The 16,113-nt window shown below is 35.3% G+C and overlaps 1 protein-coding gene across 1 annotated transcript in view; it reads right to left on the bottom strand.

The window, feature by feature from the left end:
• LOC137410565 (dnaJ homolog subfamily C member 13-like) overlaps positions 1–14,779 on the bottom strand; it is a 52,606-nt gene extending 37,827 nt beyond the window's left edge. The window contains exons 1-9 of the mRNA XM_068096003.1: positions 14,730–14,779; positions 9,222–9,385; positions 8,347–8,422; positions 7,129–7,275; positions 5,464–5,505; positions 5,191–5,334; positions 3,794–3,847; positions 1,815–1,957; positions 239–398 (exon numbers count right to left, since the gene is read on the bottom strand). Coding sequence (XP_067952104.1) covers positions 239–398; positions 1,815–1,957; positions 3,794–3,847; positions 5,191–5,334; positions 5,464–5,505; positions 7,129–7,275; positions 8,347–8,422; positions 9,222–9,310 — 855 coding nt within the window. The 5' untranslated portion in view covers positions 9,311–9,385; positions 14,730–14,779. The remainder of the gene's footprint in view (positions 1–238; positions 399–1,814; positions 1,958–3,793; positions 3,848–5,190; positions 5,335–5,463; positions 5,506–7,128; positions 7,276–8,346; positions 8,423–9,221; positions 9,386–14,729) is intronic.
• Between the last annotated feature and the right edge of the window lie 1,334 nt (positions 14,780–16,113).

The raw sequence follows: 16,113 nt of genomic DNA on the forward strand, positions 1-16,113 counted from the left end.
ATCATTTTATTATGAAAATTAAAAAAATATTCTCGAATAACTTTGTATTTAACAACAAAACTAATTGTAAAGTAATATATAAACACTGCCCATCCTTGACTTGGCTAAGGTCTAGCAAAAAGCAACTTTTGATGTTCAAATTAAGAAGCAAACATTAACACTAGAACAATAGGCCGACGCATGGACAGAGAATCGCACGCAACAAAAAACCAACATATTTGCAAAGATTTTGCAGTACCTCACTTAAGGGTTTGAGCGTAGCTATATGATATGTAGCAGGATCTCTCTCTAAAACGCAAGTTTCCGTGAGACAAAGGAGTCGTCTGACCGGGTCTAGATGCCTCTGACAATGTTTGTGTACGTTAAATTCGGCATATGATGTGACAGCTTCATCTGTGCTGTAACAACAAATAGCAGGGTTAGTCAGCTACTGGCTGTATGTAGCAGTTCACATAACATTTAGAGCTTTTTAAAATCCCTCTAGCACACTGGCTGGGTTTCCCTAGACACGTCTTGATGCCTACAAAACATGCTACATGCTACAAACATGTTAGACAACATTTCACAGCACAATCCTATTCTTTATAATGAAATTACAATCTGCGAGGTGAATTCACATAATGTAAACTCGACCTCTTTAGGTCTGCCTGAACAATCCTTTGGGTAAATATTGTGTAAAAGATGTTCCAATGAACACGTTAACATTAGCTGGTAGAGGCATTTGGCAGAGGTAACAGGCTGTATTTTGGCAGAGGTAACAGGCTGTGTTAGAGACAGAAAGAGGCTTAGAAACTCCAAAAATGTTTGTCAATGTATTTAGGACCTGCATGTACCTTGTTAATATTTTTCATAGCCATAATTTGTCAATTTCAAGTATCTTGAGGAAAAAAAGTATCTCGCATCTGCAACGATATTCTGATAACAATATATGTATTTTTATTCGAAAGAATCATTTGAAAGTAAATGTTCGGCATGAGAGAAGTACTAAGCAGAGGTACCGCAACTATTCGAAAGTAAAAGTAAGTGATCGACAGGAGAGGCAAGTATTCAACAGTAAAGATAAGTATTCTACAAAAGAGGTAAGTATTAAATAGGAGAGGTGAGTATTAAAAAGGAAAGGTAAGTATTTAACAGAAAAGATAAGTATTAAAAGTAGAGGTAAGGTAAAGGTAAGTAACATGTAAGTACTTAACAGTAGAGGTAAGTATTTAACAGTAGGGGTAAGTATTCAACAGAAGTTTAATATAAGTTTAAAAAAATGAAATATAAGAGTTTAACACAACAAACAAGTTTAATATTATTATACTTTAGTGAAACCAGTTGCAAAAGAAAAACTCTATTATTTTCGCAAATTGGCCAAAATGCAGAGCCCATTTTCTTATATCAAAAATAGTTGATGTCTGAGACCCAATGTTGAAGAATTTAACTAGCAGAAACACATTCGGGTCACTGTTTATAATTTTTCATTTCGTTCATCTTTAACAAAAAAAAATTTAGAAACCGCGATATTATGCTGCGAATTCTGAATTTCTGAATTCATTTTTTGGCAAAACGATAAACCTATGCCCTAATTTTATTTTAGTATAATTTTAGGTAGATCTGTTTAATCAATGAGTCGTGATCAACGTTTGTGTATAGATACTAAGGCGAGCCATTATGAAGTCTTTCCGGCAGAATGAATGATATATGCGAGCCTTCATAAAGGCTTTCCATAGCGAAAGAATAATTTGCTTCAAGCGTGACATTTCATTCTGCTTTGGTGCTGACAGGGAACACAGGGTCGCAGAAAACAACCAGAGAGTTTTATTTCTTACCTATATTTGCCTAGTCTGTTGTTTTGAAACTGCTCAAATGTTATTGGCTCCTTGCGCTGTCGAATAGAGATGCCAATATTGGTAGCAGCTGCCTCCATTACACTCTTGATCAGTTGATCGCGTTCTTGCAGTTGAAACAAGTGCTGTAAACATAAATGGGCATGAGCCGGGTACCTTACCGTTATAAAAACTCTTGATAATATTGACACTAGCTTGACTTCAGAATGTTGTAGAATCTTGCCTTCAGAACTTCTTGCCATCAGAAGACTGATGTTAAGGAATCAGATCCAACAAGTAGGATAATGGTAATCTATTATATGATTGTGTGATTGTGCCAAATCTAAATGTATCCCTGCAGTGTTACTAAGGGTTGCTAGTAGAGCAAAGCCCAAGTTGAGCTAATCTAAAAAGCAAGTCGACTTCACTCACAAACACAAGAACTAATTATATCTAATCTGTGATATCGCTGCTATTATTACATCACATCACAACTCTCACGTTTTACAGCGTTATCTGTTTATGGAACTGTCAAAAAAGTGTTAACCATTGTAACCAATCTTTGAGTTACTCATGTGAATTAAATTAAAAATTTAAATCAATAAATTTTTTCAACTTTAGATTTATGCTAAAACTCAATATCTCCTGTCACGTTATTTGTACACTGCTATATTCGAGCAATGCTGAATACATATATGTTAACAGTAGCTTAAACCTTTGAAATGCTGCAATCATGACATCATATGATCAGCAATGAAAGACAAACACAATATAAAATCTGAATATGACAGACAATTCAAGTTCGTTACATAAGTAATACTAAGAAATCATAGCAAAGGCTCAAGAAAATGTAAGATGAAACAAGGTGCAAATATTTGTACAGATGTGCCAAAAAATTATGTATTCTACAAGCAAATTATTTCAAGTTAATAATAAAACCTACAAGAGTTGTTAGGCGCCATAATATCAGAGTGTCATAGTATCAGAGTGTCATAGTATCAGAGTGTCATAGTATCAGAGTGTCATAGTGACAGAGTCAGAGTGACATAGTGTCAGAGTATCACAGTGCCAGAGTATCATAGTATCAGAGTGTCAGAGTATCAGAGTGTCAGAGTATCAGAGTGTCAGAGTATCATAGTATCAGAGTGTCATAGTATCAGAGTGTCATAGTATCAGAGTGTCATAGTATCAGAGTGTCATAGTATCAGAGTGTCATAGTATCAGAGTGTCATAGTGACAGAGTCAGAGTGACATAGTGTCAGAGTATCACAGTGCCAGAGTATCATAGTATCATAGTGTCAGAGTATCAGAGCATCAGAGTGTCAGAGTATCATAGTATCAAAGTGTCATAGTATCAGAGTGTCATAGTATCAGAGTGTCATAGTATCAGAGTGTCATAGTATCAGAGTGTCATAGTATCAGAGTGTCAGAGTATCACAGTGCCAGAGTATCATAGTATCATAGTGTCAGAGTATCAGAGTGTCAGAGTATCATAGTATCAAAGTGTCATAGTATCAGAGTGTCAAAGTATCAGAGTGTCAGAATATCAGAGTGTCAGAATATCAGAGTGTCATAGTATCAGAGTGTCATAGTATCAGAGTGTAATAGTGTCAGAGTGTCATAGTATTAAATTGTCATAGAACGATAAGTTGATGCAAACATCTTGAGAGTTTTCTTCTCTTACTATCATGTCAATTCTCACTGGTAGCAATACAAGTATCAGTCAACTGTACAACTTTGAAGCAATCATGTATCAATTGTCAAAAAATCACTCATTGAAAACAACTGGCACAACTAAACCATAACTCAGATCAAATTGCTAACAATGGAAGTTACGAAACGTACCAGTAATAGATAAACTCTCCTTTTTACAGACTCCAACTGCATTTTCGAATCTCCATGCAGTTGGTAGAGTTTTGCAATGCAATGGTCATAATAGTTTAATGTAGTTATTGTCCTTTTATTTTGATTACTGTACTTACCAGTCTGTTGAAGCCTCCATGAATGACACAAACTCCGCCTGGAAAATCCGATACCTAAAACAGTGACGAATTGCAGATGCGAGTGCTCAACGCGAGTGCTCAATGCAAATGCTCAATGCGAGTGCTGAATGCAAATGCTCAATGCAAGCATTCTCGTTAACTAAAAACAGGATGGTGTAAGAAGACAGTGAGGATAGAGTGAGAGGACAGTGTAAGAGCAGCTCCCCATAACTAACAGTATCTGCAATCTATAATCCAACATAAGATAATCTTATCAACTGTAGTATAAATACTGGAAGGGAATATATGGACTGGAACAAATGATCTGCAATAAACCTTCCAGTGTGATACTGTCATGTACCAGTGTGATACTGCCATGTACCAGTGTGATACTGCCATGTACCAGTGTGATACTGCCATGTACCAGTGTGATACTGCTATGTACCAGCGTGATACTATCATGTACCAGCGTGATACTATCATGTACCAGCGTGATAATATCATGTACCAGTGTGATACTGCCATGTACCAGTGTGATACTATCATGTACCAGTGTGATACTGCCATGTACCAGTGTGATACTATCATGTACCAGTGTGATACTATCATGTACCAGTGTGATACTGTCATGTACCAGTGTGATACTGCCATGTACCAGTGTGATACTATCACATACCAGCGTGATACTATCATGTACCAGCGTGATACTATCATGTACCAGTGTGATACTGCCATGTACCAGTGTGATACTATCATGTACCAGTGTGATACTGCCATGTACCAGTGTGATACTGCCATGTACCAGTGTGATACTATCATGTACCAGTGTGATACAGTCATGTACCAGTGTGATACTGTCATGTACCAGTGTGATACTGTCATGTACCAGTGTGATACTGCTATGTACCAGTGTGATACTATCATGTACCAGTGTGATACTATCATGTACCAGTGTGGTACTATCATGTACCAGTGTGATACTGCCATGTACCAGTGTGATACTATCATGTACCAGTGTGATACTATCATGTACCAGTGTGATACTGTCAAGTACCAGTGTGTCACTGCCATGTACCAGTGTGTCACTGCCATGTACCAGTGTGATACTACCATGCATCAGTGTGATGCTACCATGCACCAGTGTGATACCACCATCCAAGATGTAATATTAATGTAGAACAGACAATACCCAGTAATATAATTTGCTCGTAAAAAAATAACTGTACTAAGAATTACAGCGCTCAGAGCTCTCTATCAGCGATTTATAAGATAACAGAAATGGCTAACACACTTCAAGCTAAAATGGTCTGACTTCTTGGAACATACGACAAGCTTTCTGTAAGAATGAACATTAAAGACTGCATCCAGCATAATGTGAGACAGCGAAAGGTACATACTACGACTAGCCCCTCAAAATCCTTGTAGTCATATGAACAGAGGAGTCGTCCTCCGCTGTCCCTCTGATCGAGTGAGCAAGCGTTCACGCAGAGAGACACGGGTACCTTAGCCTCAGACCAGTGGTACTTGGATGCTTGAAACCTCTGAAACAAATAGGATGATGTTTGACTGACTACTCACTACACCCACATGACAGGTCACCACCAGAAAAAAAGATGAATGGCTGGGCAACAACAGTAAGAGATAAATCTGGGTTAACTAAGAATGCTTACCATGCCAGCTGCCGGCTTGATAGCAAATCTGTCTTGAAACCTCTGAAATAGAAAAATACTTTAGAGAAGCTTGTGATTGGCTAATAATCAATGGTCATGATGAGCTAGTATTATGCCGCTATTTGTCACCATAATTTGGTTGGAGTTTTGGGATCTCCAGTTCTATTATGTACACGTTGCTGCGGAAATGTCTGTATCAGTTCTGCCATTTTCATTGACAAGGTTAGATATTTAATGAAGTTTGCTGACATCCTTGTAACTGTATTAGTACTGGACAGAGTGTTGAAGTGATTCACAGATAAACAGCTGATAAATGAAGATAAAGTGTTTGCACTGTTGATAAGTTGTCATTGTTCACTGACCTAGGATAGTTTTGTGAGGAATTTAAAATGTATCTCATTAGTCACTACTTACTGTGTGGAATATTCGTGACAACGACGTCTGCTGTTATACATTGTTTCAAATACCCCAATACTTTTCACAACAATTTAAAACAATGTGAATCAGCCAGCATAACAAACAAACTCATATCCATGTGACACACGAGATGCCTTCTCACTTTAATAAATCTCACAATAGCAAATAAGGAAATAGCCTTAGATGAGATAACAAGTCATTATACTCAAAAGCAAACAAACCAGGCAGCTGCGAATGATTTGACAGCTGACTAGGTAGACTCGACATTGAACAAACAGAACAAACAGACAAATCTAACTTATTTTAACACAACACATTCAAACCTCAACAACTGATCACTACTTGGGACATTTTTCGACATACCGTACAATGTAAAATTTGAACAAATATTTGTCTTGACATACATGTACCAAAATATTTCTAGCATATGATATCCTAAAATTTTCAAAATATTATAGTTTTGTAAAAAAAGCACAAAACTAAAAAAAGTAATACACAAAAACACTAAAAAACTACAATAAAAAGTCAAATTAAGTTATATTTAGTGTGAGCTAGAGTAAGCTTCACTGCTTATGACTATAATGTACTCCGTGCTGAAACTAAGCATTGCATAGCCTACACTTCCACTCCAGTGTCTCTGTGTTAAAGTAACAATACAAACTCTTTTCAATTTGTTTTTACACCAGCTTTTTACATAAGGTATGTTTTACTGCCATACAAAATAACTTGAAGTATTTAGCATTGTTTTTGGCTCTGAAACAATTTTAAAACAGAATACATGGTATTCTCATAAGTCATTCCTCCAACATACGATGGTCTCAGCATTCCATGCGAATATCACACAGGATTAACTCGGTATGACTTAGTGACTGGGTCTGATTATATTAACCCCAGATAAAATATATGTCAAAGGTCATAACCTCAAGCTTACCAACAATCAGAGGATTCTATCATGGCTAACAAACAGAAAACACAAAAAACCTAATGTTTCGTTACTATCAAACCATGATTGAATCCTCAGATGTTACAGACAGGTAGCTCAACGACTACATCGAAGAATTATAAACCCAATTTGCATATTTAAGGTGAACTAGAGGAATCTTCTTAGGCCTGCTTTACTTCCTGCTGCGTATATAAGCAGCGATGTTGATTTGTTGAGCTGCTTGGCCTCAATTAGTCAAAATAAGACTACTTTGGAAAAAACTAACAATTTGATACTAAAAACAATGATTCCATACCAAAACTTACCAAAGCTTCTGAGAGTATATCAGCTCTGTGGTCAGTAGAAAACTTCATTGTATCTGTTTTCTTTCCTTTCTTCATTGTTATAAGGAACTCATTGTTTGCTGGAGCCTTCACATTTGGTTCAATTTTAACAAACTCGCTGTAAGGCCACTGCAAATCAAAGGGACATGTGACTGCTGTTTATAGCTGACTAGCTGCTCTCAAGCTAGCAGAAATGTTCACCTGTTGACAGTGTAAAATCGTAGAAGCAATTACGAGAAACTTGTTATGTAAGCTTATTGCACAGGCTCTGAATGATATAGTTTTGACAGTTGTACACAAATGTTTTAATACATTTACTACAATAGATAAAATTTACAGTAAAACTAAAGCAGACACAGTTAAAACCATTACACACCATAAAACCAGAAACAGAGGTTTAATAGCGGTATACCCTAACGAACACGCTTCATAACGATTGATTTTACCAAAGATAACAGGCAGCGATGTCTGTGATGAAAGCGATGGGCTTCATGTTGCAAAAAGTTCTATAACAATAAGTAAAATGTACTCATTTAGGGGCAGTAAATTACTGCTGACGACGGCAGAATTTGACTAGAGCGATTAAAGGGTTGTGTGCTGAACAATCACATTAGAGTTTTCCTTAATAAAGAACTATGGGTGGCGAGTTGATGGACTTGAAAAGTTTAAACTACCCACCCATATGAAATTCAAACAGAGCCTTTACACGGTGCAATGATGTCATATCATACTGATTAGGTACTATTACTGTACCAAAAAATCATTTCTTCTGACCAGACAATTTTTATGAGTATTAAACCGCTGACATAAAAGTTGCTAATTTGCAAACTCTCTAGCTTCACAACTCTCACTGCCATTAGCAGTCTAACAACCCAATTTAAAAGACAGCATAACCAAATCTTAAACAGTTGATAGTCTTCCTAATAAAAGAACTATAACAGAGACTTCTAAAGGAAAAACCTAACAGAACAATAACTGTTAGCTTTCCAATGCACTCTTTTGATGTCTGGCCTGTTTCCTGTCACACCAGGGTCATTTTTAAAATTAAGAGTGAATAGTCATGTTTACAATAAAATGGCTGATGAACAATAACCAACTGAACGGGATGGTCCTCTGTATTAGCTAAATTTCAAGGTAGAAGTATACCACGATTTAACAACAATTCATTTAAGACCTATTAAATTAATATACAAGCATTACCTGGTTGGTGATTTCAAGTGACGAAGGGTTGTAGGTAGTGATAGCTGCTGTCCCAACAGAAAATACTCTCTTGTATCTATAAAACAAGATTGAGAGACTCTTCTTGGCACCCCAACCACGACTGTGACATTACCTTTAGAAACCGAGGAAAACTATTCTGCAGACCCAAAAACAGATCAGTTTATATAAGTAGCCAATTATCAACAGACTATTAGATATTACTATTCTCCTACGTGTTATAGCCATACCATGGTTAGTTAATACAGACTATCAGGGGGTCTAACATATGGCACTATGTACTCTGGATGATTGTTTTAGATTTTACAAAAAAAAAACAAAGTTTGAGCGAGTATAGCTACAACTACTGCTGTTAGATCGCGAGTGCCATAAAACTCACTTGATATCAATTGATCTAATGCACATGTAGAGTCTAGATGTCGGTTCTAACTATGACAATAATGTTAGCGAATGTAACCATAGAAATCAATAACTTCCTCCGAAGTGCATTAGGATTCGCATTGCCTTTGTCAATCCTACTATAATCACCTAATATAGCTTACAGCTAGCTTGTAAAACCATTAATATCTTCTATTAGCTAGAAAAGTACACTGACATATGGGAGCGTTAAATCAACGTAACACCCTGAAGACATGTAACACCCTGAAGAGATGTAACACCCTGAAGAGATGTAAAAAAAGAAGGCGCAGTGATATTACATACAGAAAACAAAGTCATTAAGCGTGACAAATGACATTGAAAACAAACAAGAAAGCCAATCTAAATGAGCAACTACAAATGACCAAGCAGGCAATGGTAACATTATCCAAGCGGTTAGCTAGGTCAAAAAACAAGGATGTATGCAAAAAATAACTCACTTGCCACGCCATGAGTGTTTCGTGATAAAATAGCACACAATGTCTTGGTTGTTCTTCACAACGATCTCTCCGGACTCCTGGTCCATCATCAAAAGCTTCGCGATCTCTTCGGATCAGGCATATGATCGTTTCCACCAAAGTAGCTCAAATTTGATTGGAGGTCGCTGTAAATAGAGACACTCAAATGTGTATGCTAGTTGCTCATAATTCAAGCTTCTTACAAAATATTCCTATTAGTTTTAACGATTCCTAATAACCCGAAACTCCGTGTTAAAAAGCAGAAAAGTCCAACGAAGTGAAAGTGAAACCGCTATTTGAATCTATTTGATAACTGAATTGTGTAAATCCTATTGAAATTATTTATTATTGTCAGAAATAAGTTCTGTTTTAATATAAAGCGGCTTTAGATGTGTTGGTTTTTATCATTCTTATAAAACGTACAATAAGTTTTTATAATTGCGACACCATTTGTCATTTTTGGGAAGTTAAACTAGGTTAATCTCCTGTTGATAATCATGCTAGCTTGCTGAGTAGTTAATTACAGTCAAACATGGATAACTCGAACTTCAAGGGACCGAGCAAAAGTGTTCGAATTATCAGAGCATTCAAGTTATCAGAGCACTGTCACAAGTCCATATATTTACTTATTTATTAGTAGATACATGTACATATACAAACTATAATATAAATCAAAAGCACAAATGGCTTGTTTCAAATTAAATGCTTCTAATGTAAAGTTTAAAACGTTTTCATGAAAAAGTATAGAGATTTTTCTATCACTTGAGATTGGTTTGTTTGAGGTGATGTTATTGCCAGGACGTTTTTCAGATTGACATTGGCAAAACTTGATCGTTGTTGAAATACTCAAAAGAAAAGACAATTTTTTTCTTTTGGGGTTTTACCCACGATCAATTTTGCCGTTTTTTCTTGAAGTTTATGCAAAGATTACCTTACTTTACCTAGGATTCGTTAAGAGCAACACTCCGAGGCAGTTCAATTAGAAGTTTTACGAGGTTTTACGGTACATTCTATATCACTCACGCTTTTTTAATAGATACTTATTGAATGTACACACGTATTCTGTGTTTAGGTCAAACGATGAATAGTTTTTTGTAGCTCAGACAACGTATACGTTTAATTACAACATTTTTAAGACGTTTTAAACATTCAACATTCCGACGTTGATTCAACACGGAATAAACGTCGGAAAACTATTCATCACGGGCTAGCCGAGTTACGCCTTCAAGGATTTTCGCCACGCACATACAAAACAACATGCTGTTTTTGTTTTGTATGTGCGCGGCGAAAATTCTTGCGCGCGTGACCCGGCTAACCCGTGCTATTCATCGTATCGCAGTATAAATCAAATTTCACCAAACATTTAGAAAAGTCGTTGACAAAAATATTTTGCCGATGGTGGTAATAACGACGCTTATGAATTACGAAAAGATGAAGTTTACCTCTATGGCTTTGAATAAAGTGATTTTCTAAAGCGAAAACAACCGTTTCGGTAGCTGTTGGGCAAAAAAACAGTTCGAATTAACAGTGTTGAGTTCGAGTTATCTATAGCAATTTATCATTACGTGGGAACGGACCAAAGGAAATGTTCGAATTAACCATGTGTTCGAGCTATCCGTGGACGAGTTATCCATGTTTGACTGTATTGACTTTTTCAGCAGCAATACATACATTATCTATTTGAGAACCAGTACGCATATTTAAAATATTTCTCCAAAAATAAATTTGGTGCCAAAATTCAGTAAATTATCACCAAAATTTGGTGATAAATTTGGTATCCAACGAGCTTAAAAAAAGATTACAGTTAGTATATTGCATTATGGTATGTATATAGTATATTTACAGTATATTTGTGATATGCTGAAAAACCTCTATTTGAACACCACCTTTATTTGAACATCACCTCTAATAGAATGCCACTACAGGAGAAGGTTTGAAAAATACAGCGCCACCCTTTAATTTAATGCCACCTCTATTTGTTGACCACTTTGACATTCTTTGACCTGTATGAACTCTTAATAGAAAATGATCAGTAGAAAACGTCCATATAATGGTACTACTGCATATCCCCTCATAAAAGCCTATCTCGCTTATGAGCTAACCCTTGAAAATCAACCCTGAAATTGGGCAATTGATAAAAACTCGCATACAAACCAACCCTATAAATCGTAACACGCCATACGTGACTATCAAAGCAAAATGTTGCAGAAATAGAGCATGGCTTTTGCAAGCTTACTACAAAATGTTTCCGATTGACGAGTAGTTGTATAACTAGCGTATCGTGTCTTCGCCTAATAAAAAAAACAATTATCCAGTTGCATTGAGCCAATGGAAAACATATTTGCATTTCATGTTGACCACAGTTGCGTTTTCAAAAGCCCGGTTTCATAGCCATTCGTTCTTCGGGATGATCAGAAGCATTACAGCTACGTCGGTTTCACAAAGTGTAGATCAGTAGAGTTCCCATGATCATATATTGGGCAAAAGTAGTAGTGACAAGGCGTATTTATTTTTAACAGTAATAGTAATGTCGTTAGCTATAGTAATAGTAGTAAACTCGTATGAATCGGAACATACTCAACTTGTCAACCACGATAATATGAAGATAACAAGTGTCAGAACTGATTCTGCAGCACATGTGGCCTTTTTATGGCATCAGATGATGTACAATTTTATGCTAATTAATTTGCTGAAATGTTATGACGACCTATATGCCCCAATGTTAAATATCTGGTAACCATTGTTATTGTTTTACTGTTATTGATAAAGTTGAGTTAATAAAGTTTTGAGTAGTAGTTGTTAATATTAAGCTAGCATAATGTCATTGTGTTTGCTTTTAATCAGAGTTCAATCAAATCTCTAAGTTTTGTAAAATATTTTGCCTTTTAGAATCGGCTTACATGCGGGGATATATGGTCTAATGACTCAGCTACATCCATAATAATTAACTCTTTTGTTGTGGCTGTAGTCGTTGCCATGGTTTTACTGACGGTATACCTGAGAAGATCGATTGTCACAATCCTCAAAACTGCACGACACCATCAAAACAATTAATAACTGTATCCGGCTCATATACTTTACTCAAAGTAGTTCCATGTTTAGCTCAATCTGATATATGTGTATGAGAAACGATTTATATGCAAAATAGTTCAGTAAAAATGCTGAAAACAGTGGCATTAATGTCGCTCCGTCCAAAGGAGAGTGCAAAGTATAGGCGACATTAACATCGCTTCGCTCAGAAAGGGTTCAATTTATCTTCTCAAAATTCTGACGAGCTAATCGAAAAATACAGCATCTTGTCGATCATACAGTACCTTGTAACATCAGCATATTTGTAGATCTAATAAAACGCCACTATAAGGGAAAGGTTGAAAAATACAACGCCACAGCATTCAAATAGAGGTTTTACAGTAACTAAATTTGTAATATGTGGTGTTTTCAAGAACTCAAATTATTGCTAGGATTTCTAATGGCTATATTGTACAGTCAAACCGAAACTTATGACTAGCTTGTCAAAAATCTTTTCGATAAACGATCTCAAACTTGAAGGAATATTTGTCAAATGGTCAAAAGCAATTTCCAACATACCACATTTAGAGTTTCTGCTTTGTAAGTAAAATAAAGATGATGAAAATTAAAAGTTATAAGTAAAAAGAACAAAGTAATAAAAATATAACTGGCTAAGTGTGACATTAGACTTTACCTAGTTCACACGTTAGAGTAAGTTAAATAAGGCATCTTTGTCATCCTTCTAGCTCTGAACCTAAGCATTACCAAGCCTAAACTTTGATTCTCTTTTCTTTATGGTGTTAAATTACTAATAAAACTCTTTTTATATAATGGGCTTGTTGTTAGCTAAAGTATTTATCAATGTATTTTAATAAAAGTATGTGTTCAACAAACAAACAAAGACGTAGACACAGACTTTGTACATCAAGGTTTGACTGTAGTGGATTGCAATATAATAGAGCCCATGAGATGATCAGTCACTAGAACAAAGGTCTCATCAATCTTATCGATAAATCAAACGGGTAACGCTATTGACCAATTTTAATTCTGAAAGTATGCTACCCTATGTGAAAGATAGGCCCCTCAAAAGCTTTTTAGTTTAAAAACATTAAAATCTTGAGATTTTTCTGTATTTGTTTTAGTTGGTTGAATAAAAAGGCACATAATCACTGCTTTACTTAAAATAATGCAGACTTTCATAGTAACACATTTAGTTGATGACATCACAAACTAAGCATCCATCCGGACCTTGTGATTAAAACGTAGAGGTAAACTTCTAAAATGAGATGCTTTGATTGTGTTAGACTACTTTATTCGATCAATGTAATTCAAGTTCACAAGTTCAAAGAAACGTCAAAAGAATGTTTAAACAGATTCAAACAAGCAAATTGCTAGGAATATTCAGGATGATAGTTTTATGATTTCACTAGCACTGATACTGGCTGCAGCTATAACACTCATAATTATCATGAAGGTGAGCAAAAGTCAAAACTGGCAAAATGTGCATTTGAGCCTTTGCGTTTCAAATATAAAATCTTGCCAAAAACTTGCCTTTTGATTTAAACTAACTTATAATATCAAGAAAAATGAAAGATGCTTAAATAAATACAAGTGTGGTAGGAAATCTAATGAATAAGAAAATGTTGCCATGATTGAACATGAATTATATCTTAGTAGCCTATGTCCAGTTAATAGGTCACGCCAGGCTTCAAATGTTTTTGAGAAATATTTGCCAATCTTTTTTCGTCCCAAAGGTAACGGAACTTTAAAGAAATTCTCAAAAGCTCAAATAAAATAAAATGGGTTGGATGTTGTACAAGCCAAACAGATTTCCTTATTGGTTGACCAATACTTATTGAATTACAATTATTTTCTCCATCAATTTGACAAAATTAAAAAAAATGTAAAGTATTTACTAACTTGGTTTACACAGAAGGTGGTGTAGCGTGTTTGATGATCAGCATTTGCTACAAGACTGTCTCGATGATTTGCATTGACCATTTCACATTTTCTTAACTCAATAAACAAACATCCGGATATGATGTTTTAAAGGCTTCAATTTTAGCATTTCAACAATATATTTTTGCAAAAAGAATAAGTAAACCGTATCACCATTGCTAGGTTTGCCATTCAGCTCCCGTAAATATAAAAATAAAGATAACGAACGAACGCGTTGCAGACTCCGGCACTGTGTGTGTATAAAAAGAAACAAACACCAGATTATTCAAGCTGAACAAAGAGGTCAGCATTTAAAATATTAACTTCGTAGTGGAACAGTATTTTTTGAGTTTGTAAAGTATTACGCCGATAACCTTTTTGACATCATCCCTGCGGAAAACCCCTAAGAAGACTAACCCCAACACATTAATTATATGAGATAATATGAGGATAGAAAAGAAAATTTGCAACAATATCTAATTTGTATAATGACAATATAAATTTGTCATTATACATTACAAAACATAAGCACGCACGCTTTACCTTAAAATGTTATGATCAAACTTTTTAATGTGTACAAATTATACAAAATCCACCTTCCTTAAACTTCCGGATAGCGTTAGCGCGTGCGTATTGATCATTGAACGCCCATTTCCTTTTATCCTTGACACAACCTGTAACAAAGTGGCCCACAAAATCTATGTCTACGCAGCCGTGCACTTCGAGAACCTCGAGGCTAACGCCATTAGCGCGAGTTTCAAATGGAAAGAGCGCACAACTCGGCAAAATCACCGACATCAAAACTCATATACTCTATAAATATTTTGTATAATGCGTAAGTTGTATAGCAGACATTTTGACATGACTGTAAATATGGTCAAATAAATAACAGACTTTTTAGTTTTAGTACACAACAGCTGATTATACAGTTAAGAAAGGATTATTTATCACAGTAAATATGAGTTCTGCTATAAAATGACCCAATAAGGCATCAAGCTATTATTCAGTAATTTGGTCACTTATTGTAGGCGTATCTGTGACAGAACAATTTTTTGAACTAATAATTACTTGTAATAAATACTAAAGCACATGTTGAAGACACTCTGCTTTATTGTCTGCTAACTGACCACTAACTTGGTAAATGAAGAATATTTGGGTTAAACTTCTGTTAGTTTTATAAACTTCTCAATGATACACTCTTCCATGCAGCCATTAGGAGCTACCTTAGTTTTTGAATGTATAGTTTACACTTAGTTTTATAATGTACAGTAGCAACTTCAATAGTTGTAGCCTTTTGCCTATCACAGAGACAATTTCCTAGCCCAATTGCATCACAGAGTTGAAACAGATGTGATGCTTCTTTTTGTTCAGCAAGGTATATGGCAAAAGTGAGCAACATGAATGAAAGTTTGTGTGTCATTTTTTAGGACAGCATGCTAAGTCCTGATGCTAACTAAACATCTTCTCCATTGTGGCTTAAACTGATGTATATTGTCTGTTTATAAATTAAATCAGACTCACAAAACTGTACATATTCCGCTCATGGAATTCAAGTCAATAAAGTAAAGAAAGAAAAGAAAGGTTTACAAAAAAGAAAGCTGCTAAAGAATTTATAGATAGATTTGTCTCAATGTCATATTGATGTGTCATTAGAGAGCGTTCAAACATGAATACTGAATTACAAGAGAAGTTCATTTGGCAAAGCACACTACACAATCTATCAGAATATAAAATGTTAAGTGTACTAATTAAAGTTATTTTATGAGAATCAAACATGTTGGAAACAAGCAAACTTCAAATGCCAGACAATCTTGCAGGTTATGCATAAAAATTGTTTTAGCGGCATCATGCCAAAACTACAAAGAGTTAAAGATTTTTATGAGAAAATTAGCGTTTAACAGAATCATAAGTTTTAGTTCAAATAATT

The sequence above is a fragment of the Watersipora subatra genome, chromosome 1, assembly GCF_963576615.1.
Source record: "Watersipora subatra chromosome 1, tzWatSuba1.1, whole genome shotgun sequence".
Lineage (NCBI taxonomy): Eukaryota > Metazoa > Bryozoa > Gymnolaemata > Cheilostomatida > Watersiporidae > Watersipora > Watersipora subatra.